Genomic DNA, 23,074 nt, shown 5'->3' with positions numbered 1-23,074 from the left:
CCAATAAAGATTTTAATGCTTGTCTTGGGTAAAACTACAGCAGAACACTGTGAACACTGGCTGGAAGATTTCTGTGGAAAGCCAGTATCTCTCTATTAAAAGCTAGTAAATATGTTCTCTTTCCACAACAGTAAACTGAATACTATAACTTTTATATGAAGATAGTTGTTGATTCAAGCTGAAAGGAATGTGCCCTTAATTCTTTCAGCAGTTCTTAAGCCACATGCTTGACAACTCTGTTAGGAAACCTGAGCAACGTTTTTCTTATTTCTGCAACAACATTGGCCTCAAATAATGCTTTCCAGCATTTTCATGGAATGAAGGGAAATGCCTTTATTCCTCAATGCTATCTTAGGGCTGATGGTACTTGGACAATATATGTGAACAAATGATTTCTAAAGCAAGCTGAGCTGTAGGTAATGCAGTGTAATGTGGGCTTGAATTGGAGTTGTAAATTGGAAACGTGTTGCCATAAACTGATCTTCATCAAAAGGCCCAGATGCTGCTGGTTTTCCATGCAGAGCTGTTCCTCTGCCAGCCCAAAGCTAATGGTAACTTCTGAAATGAAGCAGTCATCTCTCACTGAAGTTTAAACACTTCCCAGCCCATTTATAAAACCTTGCTTATGTTCAAAGCATTGGAAAAAAAACTGTAAATACCAGATTCACTTGAAGTAAACATGACATTCAGTCACAGGATTTTCATCTTAATCTGTGAACATTTTGCACATTTTTTCCCCATTAGTTTCATGAGAGTAAAGGCACTAGTTACAATCAGTGAGTTTGTTGTTTCAGAGCAGCCTCACTTTGCTGTTCTTTGTGCTTTAGCCTGCATTTGCACTCAGGATGTTACACAGTGCTGCACTGGCAGCAGCCTCAAAGCAATACTGACCCTTTTTTGTTCCCCTCAGAAAAGGCCACATCCCTTAGAGCAGCTGAGGAAGGTAACTCCACTCACTGCTGAAAGCAAAAGCTGGATGGGATAACCCAAGACTGACCAGGATCCTCCATTTCCCAGCGTTTGAGCTAAAGCAGTCTTTCCTTTTCTTAAATTCTTTCAGAATCCTTTTTTTTCCCAGCTAAAAGGAAAGAATGAAAAAGGGATAACATGGCTTTTTCCTTTTTTTTTAAAAGACTTGGTTCAGTTCTGAATCCTTCCAGGAAAAAAGAGCCTCAAACATCCTGGAAAAACATTCTCTGACATTGAGATTAGCCAAGACCAGAGAGTCTCTATCTGGAAGTACTTAGCTGTAGATTCACATGCTCTTGGCTTCTGGCTGGTTTTATCTACTGTGTATTTAGCAGATAACCTTTGGTTTTGTTCTGTCTTTGTTTAGAATGTGAAGTCTGAAGTTACTTCCCTGAAGGGATATTAGACAGTTGTGAGCAAAATTGTGCATGTTGGGCAAAACTGGAGACTTCTGTGTCCCTTCATCTTGTGATGGCATGGAGCACAGTTAAAAATACCATCTTATTCTAATTTGGTTCTTATGCCAGTCCCAAAGTGGTATCAAGCATCTGTGAGTTTGTTTCCCTGGTAACTGCAGTGTTGGGGTTTTGCTTTGGGTCCTGGGACAGAAGGAGCATGCTGTGGGCTGTCTGCAGTCTGCTCTGACAGCAAGGGTGCTGGGGACAAGGTGCTGAGGATGCTATGGCCTCAGCCCTTATGAGTGATCATCCCAATCTTAAACTGCCCTGAGAAAGCTGCTGCAGCCACAGATGGGCTTTTGCCTTGGAGTGCCAGCCCCAAGGTGACAGGGGATCCCTTCTGCTGAGACCTTCAGCTGCTTTCTCATGGCCCTGCTTGCTTGTGGTGGCATGCAGTTGCTTGCTCAACCCAAACTGAAACTTTTCTTACTCTGATATATTAAATTGTGGAGAACTGCAATCATCTGTGACTTGGCAAGCGTTTGGGCCAAGCTTTGTAAAGCTCAGGTTGCTTTCAAGGGAGGAAAGAGATAATACAGTCATTTCTATGCAGGCTGCTCTGACCTAAGTGTTGCACTCTGCTCATTCTTGCTCATCTCCACTGTAAAAGGAGTAAGAAACACCTGACAGAGGCCAGACAGATCACATCTTTTAAATGCAGATACTTTGGAAAGTAGTGTAAAAGTATGGAGCTTGTTTTCTTTGTTAAGACATATTCCACTTTCTCATATGCCAGTCCTCTGCTCCACCAGGCGTTCTTTTATGGGCAGACTTCAGATGGCTTTTCCCTTTCCCCTCATAATTTTGGTTCAAATCCTGCAAAACAAAGTGTGCCATACTGCTTCCTCTGCTCTTTCTGAAGGCCTTTCTCTTGTGAATGCATGTACAAATGTTTGGTGTGTATAAGCTGGATTTAATTTGTAGGTCATAGTAAGGATGAGGCATCAAATTCTGGTCCAGTGATGACGTGGGCAAACTCCCAGTGGTTTCCAAGGATTCAGAATTGGCTGTAGAGGACTTGGTTTTGCAAATCCAAGTGCCTTTGACAAACACATTTGGCTTGCATCCTGCTTGATTTTTATGGTGGATAGAAATGTTTGGAGATGAAATCATGTGTTATTTCATATGGAGGAATGATTTTTTTGAAGCAAAAGTAGCAGTCTTGGTGGCATATGTCTGCAATAAGCACTGTGAAGATGATTTGGAGCCAGTACCTGCCCTGAAGGTCTTGCAGTGCAAGTATTAAACAGATAACATTAGTTCATCTTGATACTGAGGCAAGCAGAGTGTGTGCAACAGTTTATATGACTTTATTCCTTGTATTAAAAAGACAGAAAAATGTATCCTTACAGCTCTAAGAGGAACAGTAACCTGGGGAAAACTTGCTTTCAGGAAATGAAGTGTAGGAGTGATACTAGGTGAGAAAACATAAACCACTTAGAAGATGTTTTTCCTTATTAGGTGCTGAGAAGCCTGTTGTGTTTGATTGCATGTAGTGTTGTCTGTCATTCACTGTGCTAGGTGTAAATTTGGTACTGGTGTCAGCTTAGTGGTCCTAGAAATGAAACAAGTAAAATGTGAGCAAGACAATGGCTCTTCCAATAGTTTGCTTCAGGAACTTCAGAGTAATAAAAAGAGATACAGACTTTCCTAGCAAGTGTCTTGTCTATTTTTCTGCTCACTGTATGAAAGGGACAGTTCTGCAGCAGCAAGGTTGGAGGAGTGTGATTTATTGACTCAGCTAAACAAGGACACATGGACTGGGACCTCAGTTCTGTGGCTGAAAACTTCAAAGCAAAGTGTTGTGGGGAAGCAGCTCTGCAGGTGAGGCTCTCTGGAGACCTGTTACCCAACGAGTAACGCAGCTGGGAACTGCAGACAGGTTGTCATGCAAGCCTTGCAGTCAGAGTCCCAGGGAGAAGTTTTCACTGAAGGATAAGCAGGATTAGAAACAACTTTCAGGGTCACTGCTATTAAAATCATATCACTGTTATTAGCAATGAAGTTATAAAGAGGTGAAATGAGTTTTAATGGAGTGTAGAAATCTAGTATTTAAAAAGGATCTGGGGTCAAATGTGACGTGAGTTTTCTTTGATAATGGCACTCACTTTTCTGCTTAAAAATCCCTTCTCTGCAGGACAGATCTAAATACACCATGCAAAGGTCGTTTGTTCCAGTTTGGTTTCTTTGTTCCACTCAGCAGAATGGCTGGATACCTAATGCTTTACTCAAATTTACTTCATTAGGTAGAAACAGACTCAACTTTCTGTGAAAACCTGTCTTACACCTTGTTTTGCTCAAGTGGGAGAATGTTTGATATGCAGAGGTGATGAGTGTGGGAATAGTTGGTAAGGAACAGTTAGAATGTGTGAATGACTGATTTCATGTGCAACTACCAGAACAGACTATCCTAATAGAACCTGACAGAATCTTCTAAATCACATACACAAGTGCAAAGATTTCTGCACTGAAAGCTTCACAAATCTGTTCCTTCAGATAACATGTGGTCAGGAGCAATGAGCAGGACTGTGGGATGCTGTGCAGAGGGAATATTCTAGCTTAATTGGCTTTAAAGTGGCCTGACCAAGTGAGTGTGGAAACTTCCACAGTCTTCCTGGATGTACACACTGTTCATTATTTCACTGCTCACCAGAATTATGAACTGCAGTTCTGAGTTAGAAGTGAAATACCACACAGAACCAACAGTCAGCAGGGAATTCAGGAATGCTGAACATGACATACTTCTAAACTTGTTAAGCCATTGCCCTGAAAAGTTTGATTCCTCTTACTCAGGCCTCTTCTCTGCTTTCCCAAGCCTCTCACACTACTCTGTGCTGGTTTTTCTGTAGCTGCTGTAGTTCTCGTGGTTGCAGCCAGCACTTGAAATCTCGTGTTAGATCTATTGCTTCAATCATATCAGCAATGCATACTTTATATGCGTGTGTGGTGGGTTTAAAACACCTTCATTCGCTCTGAAGGTAGCTCAGGTGATCTCTGATGGTTTGAATGGATGGAGTGATCAGTGCCTATCAATTACTGCAGCTGCTACAAACTGGTAGTCTGGTGTTCAGCTGCCCTGACCAAACTCTGGGTGACAGCTGAGGCATGTTGTTGGGTAAGATACAGAGGAAATGATATCTAGGAAAATCATAGTTGGTTTCTTTGTGAAGCAGCTCAAAACTTCATTTCCCTGCCAGTCTTGTGATAATTGGGGGTTCTGTTTGTTTCTTGGTCAAATCCTTGCAATATTTTCAGTGTTGTTAAAATTCCAGCTCTTGTGTCTGTGGTGTTGGCAATGGCTCCGGATTCACTTGCAGCTTCATGTTTTTACACAGCAGAAACCTATGGGATACACTCTCCAAAATGCTTTTGTTACTGATTGGGGCACAAAGCAGTCTGAGCATCTGAAAGATGTCCAAGAGACAGCAGATCCTGGCATTCACGTTTGCCCCTCTGCCTTGGTCCATGCCAAGCAGCAGGTCACTTCACATTCCTGCCTTTGCTTTCCTGTGGGCAAAACACAGAGTCTTGGAGCCTATTTAACATCCAGATAAGTGGTTTGGGAGTTATTTGCTTAGCTTGCACTATTACCATTAGAGTCAGAAGTTATTTTTAAAGGTTTTAGTGAATTACAGTGGTGGATAGCTTTCAGTTTGGAACATCCAGTGAGAATAGAGACTGGCTCTGCTGTAATGGAGAAACCTGAGCCCCAGCAGTCATGGGCCTCATGGACTCAGCTGCACTATTGCAATTGCAAATACACTGAAGTCACTTCAGCTTTGGCTTGAGAGCCTGGAATCTTCTACTGGAGACTAGCAGAAGTTCTGCTGCAATGCTTGGCGTCAGCTGGGTACTGTAGGTGTTCTAAAACATAACAAACTACTCTGTAAGGAACCTTCAGTTAATAAATACTAACAATTGGGTATTGCATGTCCTTAATGCCTATTAAAATGATTTGATATTGCAACACTTCTCAGAATTACCCTGAGACTAAACCCCGTGTGAATTTGTTCTAAGCACTAACTTACTGAGAATGGAGGATGTGTTTCTCATTGAAAACAGATGTATTACTCCAGCCTTTTTTCAGGCCAGGGGTGAGACTGTGAAAGTACAATAGAGAGAATCCTGGTTATCCCTTGGATTAAGAGACATCAAATTTACAGCATAACCTGAGCCTTCAAATTCCTTACGTTCAGCAGTAAGATAGGAAAGGAGGCAAAGAACAAAAAGCCCTTTTTAATGATCTACAGAAGAAATATCCAAATTTCTTTGTTTTCAAACTTCATGAAAGATTTCATGTTCCTGTTAAGTGTATTGCTTTTGTAATGAAAATTCATGTTGGTATTCATGTGTGCTGCTTTTGTAGTTTGTAACACAGAGGGTCCTCCTTCTGGAACTGCAGCGCTGCTCACTTCAGAGTAGATTAGTGGGGAATGGTGATTCAACTGATTTTTGTTCTAACTGATGTATGAAATCTTTGAGTGTGCCTCTTGTTTTCCTCTGTTCATGTAGCTTATGGAGCTGTATTAATCAGTACATGACCAAGTCTGAGACATCTTTGTTGCCTCTGCCTAGCACACTGTAGACACCAGCAGAATAAAGTTTTAAATAGTAATTAATGTACATACAGTTGATTTTATACCTGTCCAAAACTGTGAATTATAAGTCTCAGGAGTGAAAAGCTCAGGGGAGTAAGAAGAAGAGAGAATCCATCCCTTTTCAGCTGCTAACAGTAGCTGTGTGAGTGTATGTAAATTCTTTTCTAAGTGCTGCCAAGCAGAGAAACTGGGTTGGCTGCTGCCTCTCCCAGGTGAGAGCTCTCAATCAGGAACTCTAACTGGAACCAAAGGATGTGGAACTCTACACAGTTCTGTTATCAGAGGGTGAGCTGCTGAAAGGAAGGTGTTCAGTCTGAGCTTAGACTTCATAAACCAAACACTGCAAATTAGAGCAATGCTGCACTGTTACCTTAGACAATTTTTGCTGTATTTTCAAGTATCTGTCTTTCTGTAGATACCTCATGTGATGCAGAGAATTAAGGAGTTGAAGGGTTTTTTCCCCTGGCTCTGTGGCTATATACTGTATTTGTACAAACTCCAGGAAGGTAACGATGCCTTAATCAATTTAATCTGTGCTTGACAGTCTTAGCTCCATCACAGCAAGGCTGTTTGGTCTTGGAAGTGCTCATTGGCTCCCTTTCTCTTTTTCACTGACTAGCTCACTTCCTTGGAGTAATCTTAAATTTCAGATTCAAGCATTCACACTGAACAGGCTCATAGACTGAGTGGTGTCCTGGCAGCAGATCATTACACAGGCTGTATTTATGCAAGCAGGAGGAAAAAGAAAGGCTGATGACCTGCTGAGGTAGTGATGTGCTACATCGTGCTCTTACAATGTTGAGCAGCACTGCTCTGTCTGTGTCAGGCTCAGGTACCACCCCATGGTGGCACATCTGTGGCTTTACAGATACCCAAAGCAGAGCTTTCAGGAACTCACAGCAGTAACATGAGGTAGGTTTGTGCTTCAGCTGCTTCAATATAGATATTTAGAGCAGGTTATAAACAGCCATGCTGACTTTAGACAGTGTTGCACTAACTGGAAAGTTGGTTGAAGAATCAGTCCATTTCAGTCCTGCTCATCTGCAGGAGACAAAAGGTAGAGCAGTGTGATGGTGCACAGCCCTGCAGACATGTGCTCTGAACCCTACACATGCTGGTGGCATATCTGGAGCTGGGGAGCTGTGACTGTCTCCTGCAGACATGGCTCTTGTTGCATTGGCAGAGTCAAAAGCACATGAATCCACATGAGTGTGTTTGAACACATTCTAGTAGTCACTTTATAAAGACCGTTTCTTACTGCTAAAGATTCGGACTTGTAAAGGCTGGACAGATTCTAGGAGGTGCCAACATGAAGAAAATCTGCTGGAGAAAACTGGGAGCTTTCTGCTGTGTGCTCCCTGTGGGCTAAAGGCTGCCTGGTCTGTATTGGTACAAGCAAGCTCTGGGGAAGTTTCATAGCATTTCTTAAATCAAATGGTTACTTTCTACTAGTCCTGTTCGCTGTGGCTTCATCTTGGGAAAGGCATCAAAGAGTTTCTCCAGGAGACTGAAATCCCCATCCTTGTTTTCCTAACTTTAAAGAAAGGCAGTGGGAGCCCTGAGAGCAACGTGTCCTTGAACCATACAGCACTGGCTGCCTTCCACAGCAGCTTTGGAGAGGAGCTGCGATGCTCCCAGCAGAGTTGGAGAGAGATGCCTTGGCAGGTCAGATGGTGTCTGCAGGCAGTTGGGCCACAGCATTCTGTGATCCCCATGGAGTGACCAGTGTCATGAACTGAACAGCTTTTCTGACTCCTTGAATCTATGAGAGTCAGGATTGAACCTCCCTCTCTGAATTTTTGTGAGTAGTATCAAGGAAGAACCTGCAACTGTTTCTCTGACCTCATGCAATAACTTCATTGGGCATCTAGAGCAGCAGGGAGAGGGATCAGTCCCCTGCACCCTGAAGCAAATAGGACCTCTATATAATCTTGTATATGCCTTTAAATATCTGTGTTCATTTTGAAAGATAAACAGCAAAAGTAACTAAATTCTGGTCTTTTCATCATGCTTTTTCCCCTCATCTGCTATTGAAATTACATTTCAGAGCTGCTCTGTTGCTTTAACAGAAGTTTAATCCCCTGAAATGTCACTGCTACTCAACTGGAAAAATGCATAGAGCTCCCCTTCAAATACTGTCTCTTCCTTTCATCATTCTCAGCATGCCCATTGAGTCTGCAGTCCCAAAATGTCACTAGTTTCATAGTTCAGCCTTAAATATGTTTCTGTGCACATACATGTATATATGTGCACTCATAACTTTGTCTTTTTCAGTTAAACTAAATACTCATTCCCCTTTCCCAAATGACTGCTTTGGACTTTAACTTTTACCAGTAGTGCCTTAATTTTACATAAGATTCCTGCTAATTGCCCCACAATCTCTTCTCTTCCAGTCTCTCTTCCCCTGGGGTGGCAAATCTAACTCTTCAACAGTCTGCTTCTGGATCCTGAATTGAAGAATTGTGCTTACTGTTGTAAAAATGAGAAGCTGTGGAAAACAGAACTATGTGAACACTGAGAAGCTGGAAATTAGAGGTGTGAGCCAAGTGGACTGCTTGTGATGTTTGGGTTTCCTAGTTGTGTTTGAAGCTTAAGGCAGAAGAGAAACCAGTGAAGGTGGTTTAAAAGTACGTGTAGGTTTCTGGTTTAATGTGAGCTCAGTAGGGGAGTTTATTGTCTCAGTCTGCCTCCAAAGCAGTCGTTGTTTTGGTTCAGGGAGAGATGGCTCTTGAAATGGGTGTTTCATTCTCTTGGGCATTTGATGAAAAGCAACTATATTGTGCAGTACTTTCTCACATCACATTGTGTCTTTATCAGTGATGGACTAGTGACTTCACTTTTGTAGTCACTGTAACATTATTATATGGACATAAACCTTAAATGGATTTTTGTTCTTGGGAGAAACAATCAGAATTCAGGTAACTGAGGAGGAAGAGAAAGAATCCAGGTAAATAGCTTGATTGTTTAATATCCCTCCATTCGGTGTGATAACAGCACGATCTTGCCAGAGCTGAGAAAGTAATTCCCTTTTCAAGTCAGCAGCAAAACTGAAAATGAAGTGGAAATCAGTGTTTGAGAACAGTAAAAAAATGTTTGGAAAGTATCTTTCATTTTAAAAATATGGACAGAAGTATGACATCTTTTACTGCAACAGTGTGTGTGACTGTCTGAGCTGGAAATGGTCCCTTGGATACTTCAATGCTGTTGTGAACCCAGCCTATTTCTGACATGGCTGCTTTGTCATGTGCTCAGAAACACTGCATATGTTAATTAACAGTTTCAGTGACTTGCTTTCTTCAGTTCAGAGAATGAGTATATTCTCAAATAAGACATTTGTTTTCATTTATGCAACTTGCAATTCAGTAATAAACAGCAGATGGAGAAACAATATCCAAGCTCTTCTTGTATAAAACGTCTTGTGAATGCCATGTCTTCAGTTTACAGAAACAGTTCTATAGGCATCATTAACATGTAGGCATAATAACAATGAAGAAATACATGTAGAAATAACTGCCTGAAGCTTAGTTAAGTGATATGAGATGTAAAACTAGCTTCTGAATATTAAACCAAAAGCTGTTTAATTCGCGGTGCGTGGCTGCAATTTTCCTCAGCTGAAGGTCATTCTGGACTTTGCCAGCCTGGTGCCACTTTGAGCTGCTGGTGCCCCTGCCTGGAGCCCTTTGCAGGCCCTCTCTGCATTTGCAGCCACTCTTTGCAGATGTGGTGAAGTTTGGCATGCAAGAGATTTGTCCTCACCTTTAGGCAATGAAATGCTGTTTAGTCTCTGGTGCTAAGATGCCTTAGTCCCCTAAAGTGAAGGGCATGAACCACAGCCTCTTTGGTTTACTGAGGAAAGAGTGGAAGATGATTTGATTGTGGTGGGACAAGCAATATAGTACCAAGAAGCTTAAATGAGTAATGTTAATAACTCTATCTAGGTGTGGTGTGGATTTTCCTTTGTTGCTTTGATGTTGTTTTAAGTTGGTTCCTAAATAGCTGCAGTTCACTGTGTGCTCCTGTGGTGGGTGAAAGCCCAGTTGCAGGAGGAGTGGTGGTGCTGCCTGTCAAAGGGTGCCTTCAACCTCACTCTCCTTCTGACTGTACTGAGCAGTATGTGGATATCCATCAGAGGTATTAAAAGACAGGAAATTTTGGGGTTTTTACAGCAAAGCTGCATCTTGTCTTCACTGAAGACAAACGTGGCCAATGTTCACCAGCTGCTGTGTTGCTTTGGGTACTTTCTTGAAGTATCTGGGTGACAGTCACAGCTGATCCTTGCTCTACTGAGAGAAGGACTTACACAACCAGTATTTCTCCCTAGACTGAGTGTCCTTGAGTACTGTTTGGTGGAAAGTAAAGCTTCTGCAGTGCTGTGCTGCCTCCAGGTGGCTTTTCAGTTTATTTACTGAAACATTGTATTGCAACAGAATAAATCCCCTTGGTTGTGCAGCATGGGAAACAGATACAGCATAGGTAGTTCTTTTGTCCCTATCAGCACCTAGCAGAGGTGCCTGGGACATCTGGCCTCCTCCCCTTGAATCTGAAGGCAAGTTTCTGCCCCAACAAGTTGCCTGCCTGCACTCTGTCCTTGGGGCTGTACCTTTTTCAACTGCCCTGCATCCCCCTTCAATGCCTCTGTTTTCCATCCTTTAAACCCCTGGGACCTGCCCAAGTGGACCAGGCACCAGCAGCTTGCTGGGTTAGTGGTTGGACTTGATCTTAAGGGTCTTTTCCACACAGGATGATTCTGTGATTCTGTATGCAAACTACAATCTCACAAACCAGCTGAAGGAAAACCTTGAGCTAGAGGCCCCTGGCAGAGCTACTTGAGCCTACAAGTGCAGACGAAGAAAAGGAGTCATTTCTCAAAGTCAGATACTAGGAATTTCACCTAAATCACCCTTTCTCTAGAAATAGATCCTATTGACATCAGCCTTTAATGTTGGTAAGAGAATTGTACTTCAGTCTTTGATCAATCATTTGTTTAGGTCTTATTTAGGACAATATTAATATGAAGCACTGAGTCACAACTGGGTTATACTCAATCACTTCTCATTTAGGCTAGACAAATTTTTGGCTGGACAGCCTTCCAAAAGCTTTCTGCTTTGAAGAAGTTTATTTTCTACTGTGTTTTCTTAAAACATGCAGTTTCCAAGGGATCAGTTTGAACAGGATCTGGTTGACCTGCATGATTCATAGTAATCAGAGTAGGAATGCAATAGGAGTGGAAGAGAGGTGAAGAGGTCTTGCTGTTACAAACAGATGTAAGTTATAACCCCACATATTTCTTCCTTCCTGCCTTCCAAACCACGGCTTAAACTCAGTCTGTTGCAATACTTATTTTTAACACAAAGAGTAACTGCTGCCTGGAATTGATCTGGATTTTAATGTTCACATGTTTGGCACCCTGTCCTCCTGTGTGAGAGGGACCTTGTGCTGTCTCAGCTGGTCGCTTCTACTGAAAGGGCTCCAATAAAACTGCCATGGTAGAGGCACTTCCCTATTGATGTTGAGGCTTCAAAATTGCCTTGGGTAAGGAGTGAATTCAAATTATTATTCTCTTTCTCCAGTATCAATGCTGTGGCAGATCACTGGAGGACAGGAGGGCTGACTCTGCTCGGAGATGAGGTGTTGGTGCCTGAAGGCTTAGCACTGTGAGCCCTTACCTAAGCCAAAGGTGAGCTGGGGGCAAGCACAGTCCATGCTGTTGCTGTGCACAGCTGTGCTTCAGCTGGAGACTGGAAGAGGAGGGCGAAATGTTCCTTATGTGCAATGAAGTAAAACCCTGGTTTTGTGGTAGTTCCATGTTCTGCATGCTGTGGTGTGAGCAGTGTTCAGGCAGAGCAAGCTGTGCTTAGAGCTCGTGTTCTGTGGAGGCATAGAGGGAGGACAGCGCTTTGCCCCCTGTTCCTCCTCCTGCTGTCTGAAATCCAGCTCCTTTACCTGTGCTTTGCCTCCAAAGCCAGCTGGGCTGTAGAACAGAGGAGATGGTGTTTGTCCTGTGTGTGCCTCTGAACACAGGCTCAGCCTGGCTCCTGCTGGCCCCGCGCTGGGGGGCCCCAGCAGCCTCCCCTCCGTGGCACTGTGCTCCCCTGTGCCCTCCCCAGCAGCTGGCACAGGCCTCGGGGGCAGGGGCTGTGACCAGAGATGCATGGTCTCTTGTTTTCCTTGGAGCAGTGTAAGAGTGCTGGGCTTTGGCTGTTGTGCTGCAGAAAGACCGAGGATAGATGGCACGGCTGTAGTTTTAAAACACCTGAATATTCTGTGCCTGGAACTTAAGCAATGAGAATATTTGAAAGATTGGCTCAGGCTTGCTCCTTCTTTGCATTTTGTCTGGTGACACACAGTTCAGCTTTCAGTCTTCTGTGATACTTCATGTTCTCTGGCTCTCAAAGGATGTTCTATCCTTAAGGGCTGCTCAGTCACAGTGCTCCTGTGCAGACAGCCAAACTTCAGCAGAAGGCGGCTCAAGCTTGAATTGTTCTTTGCCCTTTCAGTTTGTCTAAAGCAGTGTTCTTGGTGCTGCAGCCAATTTTTACCCCTCCCTATGCATGTGCCTCTGCTTGTTGTGTTTCCTTAGTGGAATTATTGTCACATGTTTATGAATCTATCCTGTGCAGAAATACTTGCATCTGAAATATCTTAATCCTGTGAGCAGTGGTAGTTATCTCGTCTTTCAAGTAGTGACCAGCTGTCCTGCCCTGTGAAAGGCTATGCTCTTATTTTCTACCAAACCTATTATTGCACAACTGGTTTGATGTGTTGGTACAAGAGGGTGTGCTTTGCCAAAGCAGGAGGTGCTTGCTATTATTGCCAGAGAAACGGCAGTGGGTGTCGTGCTGCTGCAATCTGATCCCGGTGAGTATCTCTGAGCTGGGCTGTGTTGGAACGGTTGCATTTTGAAGCAGCAGCTGATAGCTCTTGGCTATTCAACGCATCTTTTTGTGTTGGAGTGTCACCTTGCGGCAGCCCTGAGTTCACAGGCCATATCCTCTTCCTCATTTTTTTTTTCCATGCCTCTGTCCTCCTGAGCCTTCTGACTGCTGTTGCCAAACGTGGGACGGGGTGACGGGGTGCAGAGGTCTCTGCTTAATCTGCGGTTGAAGTGCCAGCTTGGTCGGCTCTGAGTGGCTGCACGCCTTGATGAAGAAACATGTTTCCTCAGTAACTGCATGGCAGAGCAATCTCTGCTCTGGGTGATCCAAAGAGAAATCAACTCCTGGCCAGGATCCAAGCAAAACACGGGATTAACCTTGTCCTGTGTGTGTACTGGCTTGTAGCTGCTAAGAGTCAGTGAGTGTGCTCCGTCCGGACTGTCCAGGAGGAGAGGTGCCTGCAGACATGGGAGTCAAGCTGCTGTGCCTCTTCCTAACCTCCATCCTCGTTGCCTACTACATCTACAGTCCTATGCCTGAGGACTTTGATGAGCCCTGGAAGGTGATGCTCATTGCAGCTACTTTCAGGACTGTCGGGCATCTGGTGAGTTTGGTGCTGGGCTTGGTGCAGGGCTGGCCTGGGGGAGAGTGCTGCACAGTTCAGGGTGTTCTTGGGACCTCTGACTAAGTAGAGATGTGTCATATATACATATATATGGTAATACACTAAGTGAAAGATGGTAGTATCTGAAACTAGGCATTAAACTTCCTATAACTGTATAAAGAAACTTCTTGCTCTGTCTAAAACTCCGACAAGATTGTGTGAGCTTAAAAAAAGGACACTCAGAGTAAGTGGAAATGTGATCAGCAATGTGAATATGGATGGACAAGTGCAAACAAGTTTGTTCTGCTCCATGATCCTTTGCAGCTGAAGTACTGCCTCTGGAGTTTTTCCTGTTTCTCAGAACCTGTGTGTTGAGCTTCCTCAGAAGCGTTGTACTGGCTGTCAGTGAAGGGAAAACTGGAGCGCTTCTCAAGCACTACTGATTTTTGTGGTTTCATGGAGAACTACTGACAGAATGAGACTAAAAACTACACAAGGCTAATTACAGGGATGGGAGTGCTAGAGCATGCAGGAATTAGGCTATATGTAAAAACCTCTTTTTTTAAATACCACTGCAATCACGCCGACCAAAAAAAGGCATCTAGCTAAGCAGCACAGAACCATATGTGAGAGCCTGGAAAAGCAGTGCTGTTATACCCTGTCTGTAGTTACATGGCAGGATTTACTGACAACGTGGTCCTTCTGTCTTTCCACTCTATTTTTATGTATCCTACATCTCTGGCTTCTGCTTGATTTCAGTCATGTTCTACAGCCATTCGAAACATACGCAAACAATCTGTGAGGCTGCACACCATGAATAAATAAGTGTAGTAGTTCCCACCTCCGAGCTACGTTAAACTGGGAGCTGTTTTGAATTCAGCCTGTACTTAGTTTACAAGGGTTGGCTGCAGCAGTGCAACAGAAATCTAAAACCAGGGTCAGAGATGAAGGTCTGCAGGCGGGGAGGAGGGCTGAGTGCTGCAGAGATCTTTCTGGGTGACTACATGCACTTTGAGACTGCTTTCTTTTTTTCTCCCCCATAAAATACACTGAAAGGAAGGTCTAAGGAGCCAGGAGAGAAGTTTCTAGTTTTGCTCGGGGGATGCTGCTGAAGGGCTTGTCTGCTGCAGGCACAAACATGGGGCTGTGTGCTCTGTAGTGGCTGAGTTTGGTACTTTGCCTGTTCCAGTTACCATGCAGTGGGTGTGATTGTTCAGAAGCCTGTGGGAGCCCCCTCTTCCATGATTTGTTTTTTTCCCTGATGGGGGAAAAGGTGTGTGTTCTCTTGGATTGTCTCCTAAACGCTTCTGGACGGTATCTGTTGATCTCTATCCCTGTGTGAAAGCAGCCTTTGCTTGCAGTGGAGACCTCTTGTTAGTGCTGTACAGTCAGAAGGAGCTGGGGGGTGATTTTTGTGTCTCTTTACTTATGGATTCTCTCTGCTTCCTGTTTGTTGTTCTTGTGGATGGATGTCTGAGTGGTGGGAGGTGAAAAAGTCATGAGAAACTGTTATCTGCACTTTTGATGTGTTGTCTTGCTTCTCCTCTTAAATCTCCTTTTGGAGGTGGTAGCCTGCAAGGAGGGGGGAGGGCACGTGCACAGAACTCATTTGCCCAGGTACATCTCATGTCTGCTCACTTGGTCAGACCTGTAGCTGTGCTTGGTTTTGCTGGTGCTCAGCCCAGCCTGTTCATACCTGTCTCCTAGCAGAAGGGAGGCTGGGAATGTCTCCATTCACGTGTTTGCTACTAGATCTCACATCTACGTGCTGTCCAGATGGGGAATAGCCTCTAAGAATAAACTGGCCAGTTTCTGTGGTGCTTACCACAAAATTCCTCATGTATTCTCAGGAAGCACCATGTGCACACAGGCTAAGATAAAACACATGAGGAAAGTAGGAGGTGCAATACAATATCCTTCCTCAAGTAGGCATTTTTATAATGATCTGCAGTGACAGGACAAGGGGAAGTGGCTTCAAACTGAAAGAGGAGAGATTTGGATTAATTGTTAGGAAGCTCTTCCCTGTGAGGGTGCTGAGGCCCTGGCACAGGCTGCCCAGAGGGGCTGTAGCTGTCCCAGCCTTGTAAGGGTCCAAGGCCAGGTTGGACAGGGCTGGGAGCAACCTGGTCCTGCAGTGGAAGTTGTCTATAAATTCATCTATAAATTTCCTTCCAGCCCAAACCCTTCTGTGGTTCTGTGATTCCCAAATAAATGCTTCCCTGGCTGCTGTTCTGTGAAATCTTCCCAAAGCTCTCTCCACCCTTGGTCTGGTTTAGCAGCAGTAAAATCTGGGTTCAAGCACTTTGCAGCCCTGCATGTGTCCATCTGACAGAGCTTCCCTGGAGGCTGCCTCCATCTCAGCCATGGCCTCTTCAGCTGAACCAGCTGCTAAAAGTGGTGGCAGGCCCTCTGCTTGCTGAGGGACAGCCGGGGCTCTCTGCCTCATCAGTAGGTTTGGGAGCTTTTTGCCCTTGCTGCCAGGCTCCTCTTATGGAAGACAGAGAAAGTAACTGTGGAAAAATGATTTGCAAAGCACAAGGAACACAAAAACCCAAAGTGGCAGTCTTTTGTCCTATCCAGTAACATGCAGTTATCTCAGATCAGGGACAAGGAGACTTTTCAGATACAGCTACGATTTCCTTCTGTTTTAATATGATAATGGCCTTGAAACCACAGGCAGTAGGCCAGTGGTTTTCCACAATGTGAAATGTCCACCTGTTGAAAAAACAGCTCTGAGAGTATTGAAAAGCCTCAGCCTTGAAGCTGAGGGAATTCTTTCCAACATAGAGGAGTTTCACAAGCTCTGTGGAACTGCAGCAGGACTCACTTTGACCTATTTATTCAGTATTTCAAGATGGTAATCCTCAGGGAAAATACAACAGCTGAGAAACACTCGTGAACTGTGCCACTGATGTACTTCATAGAGTGGAATTTTCCTTTGAGCAAGGGCAATGAGCCAAGTGAAACAGGCTCTGGCAGTTAGAAGAAAGGATTAATGCCCGGGCCATATTCACACTGCTCAGGTTGGGATAACCATAAGTCAATACCTTTATTATGTGAACCTGACCAATCTGTATCCTTGAAGAGGCACTAGAGCCTTATAAGGAGGAAACTTCCTGCTGCAGAAGGCCCAAGAGCTGCATGGTTGCCTAATTAGTATGAAGTCAGCAAAAATCTGCAGTGGCTGGGGGAGGGGTAAAGGTGGCAGGAGGAGATTGTGACCACCGACTCAGTTCCAGGACAAAAAGTCTCATGCCCCTGTGCCTGTAAGGAGTCTGCCTGCTATTCTACATAGCAAGCAAGGCTAACTTAAATATAGCTAACCCAGAGTGGCAGGAATGGCATTACTAGCTAATGAGGGTAAATTTAGGTGGGATTTTGCTAATTGTGTAACAGGATAAGTGTGAAAGTTGCTTTGGTGTGGTGGCTCTGTGGAATTACTGCCCAGCACCCATCTCTGCAGGCGTGACAAAGAAACCTCTCAGCTCTCTGTGTAAGATTGGCTCTTGCACACTGGGTACCAAACTCTGCTTGTGGGACAACATTATCACTGGAGATAGAAATACCCAGTGGTGGTACTTGTCTTCATGGAGCTTAGGCCAAGGACCTGTGTTACCCCTTTGTGCAGTGTGCCAGTTACTGCCTATTTGTCTCCAAATCAGAGCTGGGCAGAGCTCCCAGCATTGCTTGGTCCAAGCCTTTGGAGAGGTGGCTCTTACATGTGGTGCCAGTCACTATCAAGTATTGTCAGTAAGATCTTAGCTGTATCCTCTTTTCTTCTGACCTCTGGAACAGTAGGTTATATACAGGAAATTATTCAGGAGCTGGCTTGAAGGTAGTTTAAATTTTAAGTAGTGACAAAAAGCACCCCCATCAGGGTTAGACTGTGGGATTTACAGCCTCAGCCCCTGGGTGCCAGCTGCTGCACCTTTCCAGAGGTGAGCAATTAAACTGGGCTGCTTGTGTGCTTTTTACATTTACAACAGGTTCTGCACCAGGCTGGGTGATTTTCTTATGCTCAAACCTGCTGTGGCTTGAGTCTGTTTCACACCTTCAGGTTACACCTAAGAACTTGACTTTGTTACTTAATCCTCCCTATTGCTGTGTGATGAGTATGTATGGGGAGTTGGGACATGTCCCCTGTCACTGTGGGCATGCTCTCCTTTCCCAATATTTGATAGTTACAGGAGGGATTATGCCTGTTCAGAATTGTACAACAGCCTGAAATCTAGCAAAGTGTTTTTATTATCACAGTGTCAGCTCTCAGTTTTTGGGGTGTTGAACTAGACCAGGCACAAGAGCAGTGCATGTTAAACTGAAGTTAACTGTGAGTGAGGTTGAAATGCCATCCAGTTCTGCCTGAAATAAGCCAGGACTCCAAGCTCTCAATTCCTTTTCAGCAAGTTGGCAAATGGCTTTCAAGTGAATTTGAAGTTATAATCCTCATACCCTTCTGTCATCTAGAAAATAAACAACTAACATCCTCTCTTTAGTTACTCCTTAATAGATCGTTAGGCATCGGGTGATACAGCTCTCCCAAATTGCACAGCACTCCATGCTTAACACTAACCCCATGGGTGTTTCTAAGCTCTCCCAAAACCAGCGTGCTTATTAGGCAGACAGGTGCTGTTTAGTGTCATCTGCATTTCCCCTCCTGGAGGATGCTCCTCCTGGCCCTGTGGAATCTCTCTCCAGGTCAGGGAGTCACTGGGATTGTCCTCAGAGTCAGGCTGGAGCCAGTGCTGGGGCAGTGTGGTGATGCCACCTGGGAGCTGTGTGTTTGCTGGCTCCCTCCACAGTGCTCTGCCTCCCTGGTACAGGGCTGGTGGAAATCAGAACATTGGTGGCAGGTTGTTTTTAGCTTTTCGTAGCAAAAGGACAAACCAATTTAAAGTGGCTCAAGACAAAGTTGGTTCCCCTCTCAAGGGTGGTTGTGTGGGAAGCAGCTTCAGAAGGTTTGCATTCCTGTGCCCCTGATCGAGGGGAACCTGCTTTAGCAGGGGTGGGACTGGATGAGCTCTGCAGGGACCCTTCCCACCCCCACCATCCTGCTAGTTAGCAGAAGGTCTTCGTTACACAGAGAAACAGAGGTTATGGAGTTGGTACTTGTAAACTGAAGAAACTAAACAACTGGATTGTGGTAAAGTGGCAAAAAGATACTTCTGCCTTTACCTCTCAAAGTAGAGAAGATACTGTAAGGGTACTCCTCTCTAAACAATGCTCTCTGGCTGCTGAGATGGAGCTGATCGTTGACACTTACTGTGCAGCTTGAAATCTGGATTGCTATATCATTGTCTTTGTGCCTCCAGTGTCCTTGGCATCCTATGAGCATTGGCTGCTTTTGCTTCTGGAGTTCATTGCAGGAGCAGCTGTTACTTGGTTTGTGGTAATTGCCTGGAAAGATGAGGAGGTCTGACTCACTGAGCAGGCTGAGTGCTGGGTATCAGGAGGCTTCAGCTGACTCTGCTTCCCTCCATGTCATGTCCTGTTATCCTCTGTGTCTGTGCTTCCAGTCATCATCTTAGCAATTAGTTGTGTTCCAGCTGCTGCCACTGAGCTTCGTGCAGAAGTGAATAGGAGAGGAGGAGCTGAGCAGCTCAGGCTGAGGAGGGACAGCAAAGGACGGTGACTGCTCTGGCTCAGTCTCCTGCAGCAACTTTACAGACCTGCACAGAGTATCAAATACATCTGTGGAAATTTAATCTGAGAGTAACTGAGGCTGTGTTTTAAATATCCTGTGTTCCCTTGTCTGGGGCTTTAGGCTGAGGCTGCTGAGCAGCTGGGACTGATGCACTATATGGAAACTCTGATGCTCATCTCGGCCTTCGAGTACGTTGAACCCACGTCCAATGAAAACGTCACGGTGACAGACACAGAGTTCAACAATGTTTCTGTTCGCTTGTACCTGCCCAAGAAGGAGTCTGATGGGCTGAGGAGGGCAGTGGTCTTCTTCCATGGTGGAGGATGGTGCCTGGGAGATGCAGGTAAGCTCCTCTTGGGCAACACCAGTGGTCTGTGTGGGAAATACAACAGCGGGTGCTAAGCACTGCCTTAGGTTTCATGGGACTTTTCACAGAGAGGGTCAGGGAACTGGTGTTCCACCACTTAGAACTTCGGTGGAGGCTTTAGAAAGTCACCTGAGAGCTTCTGCAAAGAGGAGCATGCTGTTGTCTACATGTCTGTGCTCAAATGTCCTGGAGGATGTTTGAAGTGGCTCCTTTCCTTTCAGGCATGAAAGGCTACGATCACATGATGAAGTTGATTACAAACCTGTTAAATGCTGTTGTTGTATCAGCCAAGTAAGAGATTCTACTTCTACATGGGATGAGGGTTTGGAACAGATTAATTGAAATGGGCTCATTTAATTTGGCAATATCTCTTTTGGTTGCGTGCTTTCCTGCTACCTTTAAGCATTTGTAAACAAAAGCTGCCAAGGCTGTAGTGGTGAAGGGTGATTGGGAGTAATTTTGGGTCCAGCTTTGTGAAGTTGGGTGGGTAATGGAATATTTGATCCTGCAGGATAGACAGATAGTCCCCATTTCTCTGGGTACAGAAAACCAATAAACATTCACCAGGTAAGGCAGATGTTAGTGAGCCTTTTTCTTTATCAGTAGCAGAAAATGACACAGTTCTGCTTGCCTCCAACAGTTACAGGTTGGCACCTAAACACCGTTTCCCTGCTCAGTTTGAAGATGTGTATTCAGTGACAAAGTTCTTCCTGCAGAGCAAGGTGCTCTCCCAGTACGGGGTGGACCCGGCTCGGGTCGCTGTTGCAGGAGACAGCGCGGGTGGCAACTTGGCTGCAGCTGTGGCTCAACAGGTAAAAAGAGCTGGTTTGATAGCTCAAATATGGTTGTGTGTTTTTTTTCCTGTCACCTCATGAACACTTCACAATAGACTAACAAAACCTTTTGCTCAAAGAGTGTGTGCCTGCCAAATGTCTCCTGCTCCATGTACATGGGCTGCTGTGAAGGCAGACTGAGCTTCCAGGCAAGCTCAGGGGGAAGGCAGAGGTTTATTAGTAAAGAGGGAGGAAGGATGACCTGTCAGAAATGTCAGTGTTCAGTTCATCACATTTTATCTTTCACATGTTGAATGAGCAGATTTGTGGTTGAGTTCTGACACCTCTGGTTGAAAAGCCCCAGCAGGTGGATAAGTTCTGAATTGTGTGAAATGATTAAAGGAGCCTCAGAAACTGGCAATTTTAAAGCTCTTGGAGTAGATATTTTCTGTGTTTATGGGAAAAGCCCTTGATACTGCTTGGGAAAGCAGAAATGCCTCTGTCTCAATGCTCCAAAAGGAGTTTTTCTGAAATATTGTTTTCCTTCTACACAAGAAGTAAAATTACACGTGGTGTTGGGGAATCTGTAGTACACCCTGTTGTTTCAGGTGACCTGCCTATGAATTTGGAATGTCTTTAATCTATCCTGGGTTTATTGTTAATCTTATTTTGTTTGTTGTAACACGTGTGTGTGTGTTAATTCTTTAAAGATCTGTCAGCATGGGAGAGCCAACACTCTTAACTGACTTTGTGTAATGATTTGTATTTTCTTTTACAGCTGTTAGAGGACCCTGAAGTCGAAAACAAACTCAAAGTCCAAGCTTTGCTTTACCCTGTCCTTCAATGCCTCGACCTGAACTTGCCGTCTTACCAAGAGAACATAAACAAGCCCCTCTTAACCAAGTCACTTATGATCCGGTTCTGTGCCGAATATTTCACTTCTGACCCATCTCTCAGAGAAGCGATGGCCTCTGGAAGACACGTCCCGCTCGAATCCAGCCACCTGTTCCAGCTTGTGAACTGGAGCGCTCTGCTGCCCGAGGAGATGAAGAAAGGCCACGTGTACAGCAGCCCTGTGGCTGGCAGCTCGGAGCTGGCACGGAAGTACCCAGGGTTTCTGGACCGACGTGCGGCCCCGCTGCTGGCGAGCGATGCCCAGCTCCGCGGGCTGCCCCGCACCTACATCCTGACCTGCCGGCACGACGTGCTGCGGGACGATGGCGTCATGTACGCGCGGCGCCTGCAGGCCGCGGCCGTCCCCGTCACGCACCACCACGCCAAGGACGCCTTCCACGGAGCGCTCATGTTTGTGGAGACCCCAGCCTACCTGACTGTGGCGGACCGGCTGTGCAACGGGTTCCTCGAGTGGTTGGATGAGAATCTGTGAGCTGGTGCTGCTGCTCTGACCCAGCTGCTGGGCTGCGGCTGAGGGAGAAGAGGAGCCATGCGAGTGGCTGTGATTGCCATCTTCCTTGTGTTGCCCTTCGGTGTCTGGATCGCAGTGTTTCCCCACCTGCTCTGGCAGGAAATCAGTCTGATTCTAAGTGTTCTTTCGGTGCTGTTGTCTGAGCTCAGAGCCCCGTAGACCTCCAGGCTTGACCTGGGGCTTGTTTCCCAGCCAAAGCCAGAGGGATTGGTGTGCCTGGCCTTGCCCTGTCTTGCACAGCCTTGGGGGATTTCATGTCTGGTTGTTTCTTTCTATTGCAAGGTCTTCATGTCATGGGCTTGTGCAAATGGGCAAGGTCACTGATTGCCCACGGCAGGGGCTTGGTGGCCACTGTCTGCCTGTCCCTTTTGGGGTGCTCCCTTGGGCTGTGGGATGAGGCCCTGCTGCTGCATCAAGCACGGAGTGGGCAGGGGCACAGGGACCTGACAGGATGAAGTGTGCGGCAGCTCTCCAGCACAGCTCAAGGGATGGGAAGGCTGTAACAGTGCAAATGTTTGGGGGTTTGGTTATGTTTGTTTCTTCATGGTAATCACTTTAATCCCTGTACTAGAGGAAACAGAGTAACAAAACAGCACTGGATATTCACGAGATAAAGGAAGACTGTAACTGTTTAGTGGTTTTTATACATATGAATTTTTAAAACCCAAATTAGCCTGGTAGCTTTACAGGCTTGGAAAAGAAACACAATTCAGCTGTCAGTCTCGAACAAACACCCTCGATGCTAAATGTGTGTTAAGTATAAACCCCAACATTGAATGATGTGTGCACACAGTGGTTTGGCTGCTGGTTTTAAACTGATCACAACACCCCACACACATCCTTCTAGCATCCTGCCTTTTCTTTTGCATAAAAGATACGGATTATTCCATAATTGCATTTCTTTCTCTGTGTGTAGCCTGTTTTACATGGACTGTATGTGGGACAGTTGCTTTGGGGTTTTTTGTCTTTGTTGTGCATAAAACTTCTCTTTGATTCCAATGCAGTGTACTCTTTGTCACTCAAGTACTCCCTTTATTGGAAAGGAATAACAAGATGACTTTAGTACACACAGTTGCTATTGCAAACAACCAGGGCCAAATCCAGACCCTTTTCCCTGCTACTGTTAGCGTGAACACTTGGTAATGCTTGGCTGGGGTGGTTGAGGACCGACACAGAAGCAGTTGAGAGGGTGTCTTATGAAAAGGATGCTGAAGCTTGTGACTGGGATGGAGAGCAGGGGGGAGCTGGGCCTGGGGGGGCTGGGCTGGGGCTCCTGCTCTCCCAGGGTCTGTGCTCAGATCCTGGCTCTGGAGCACTCCCTTTCCCTCCTGTTCCTGAATCCATCCCTGAGCTTGTGAGTGCC

At 45.2% G+C, this 23,074-nt stretch overlaps 1 protein-coding gene across 2 annotated transcripts; it reads left to right on the top strand.

Moving 5' to 3' along the window:
* Positions 1-11,483: 11,483 nt before the first annotated feature.
* On the top strand, positions 11,484-22,710 carry AADAC (arylacetamide deacetylase). Of its 2 annotated transcripts, XM_062005816.1 has the most exons (6): positions 11,484-11,557; positions 13,058-13,504; positions 19,266-19,488; positions 19,734-19,803; positions 20,153-20,324; positions 21,064-22,710. In XM_062005816.1, the coding sequence occupies exons 2-6, from the start codon at positions 13,367-13,369 to the stop codon at positions 21,670-21,672; spliced, it is 1,212 nt and encodes a 403-aa protein (XP_061861800.1). In that variant the 5' UTR covers positions 11,484-11,557; positions 13,058-13,366; the 3' UTR covers positions 21,673-22,710. The 2 variants fall into 2 exon arrangements, with proteins under 2 accessions (XP_061861800.1, XP_010199166.2); XM_010200864.2 differs by lacking the exon at positions 11,484-11,557 and having other exon boundaries at positions 12,907-13,504.
* The last annotated feature ends 364 nt before the right edge of the window (positions 22,711-23,074 follow it).

This window comes from Colius striatus, chromosome 12, assembly GCF_028858725.1.
Source record: "Colius striatus isolate bColStr4 chromosome 12, bColStr4.1.hap1, whole genome shotgun sequence".
Classification (NCBI taxonomy): Eukaryota; Metazoa; Chordata; class Aves; order Coliiformes; family Coliidae; genus Colius; species Colius striatus.
The sequence above is the reverse complement of the archived record's forward strand: the minus strand, read 5'-3'. Positions and strand labels throughout refer to the sequence as shown.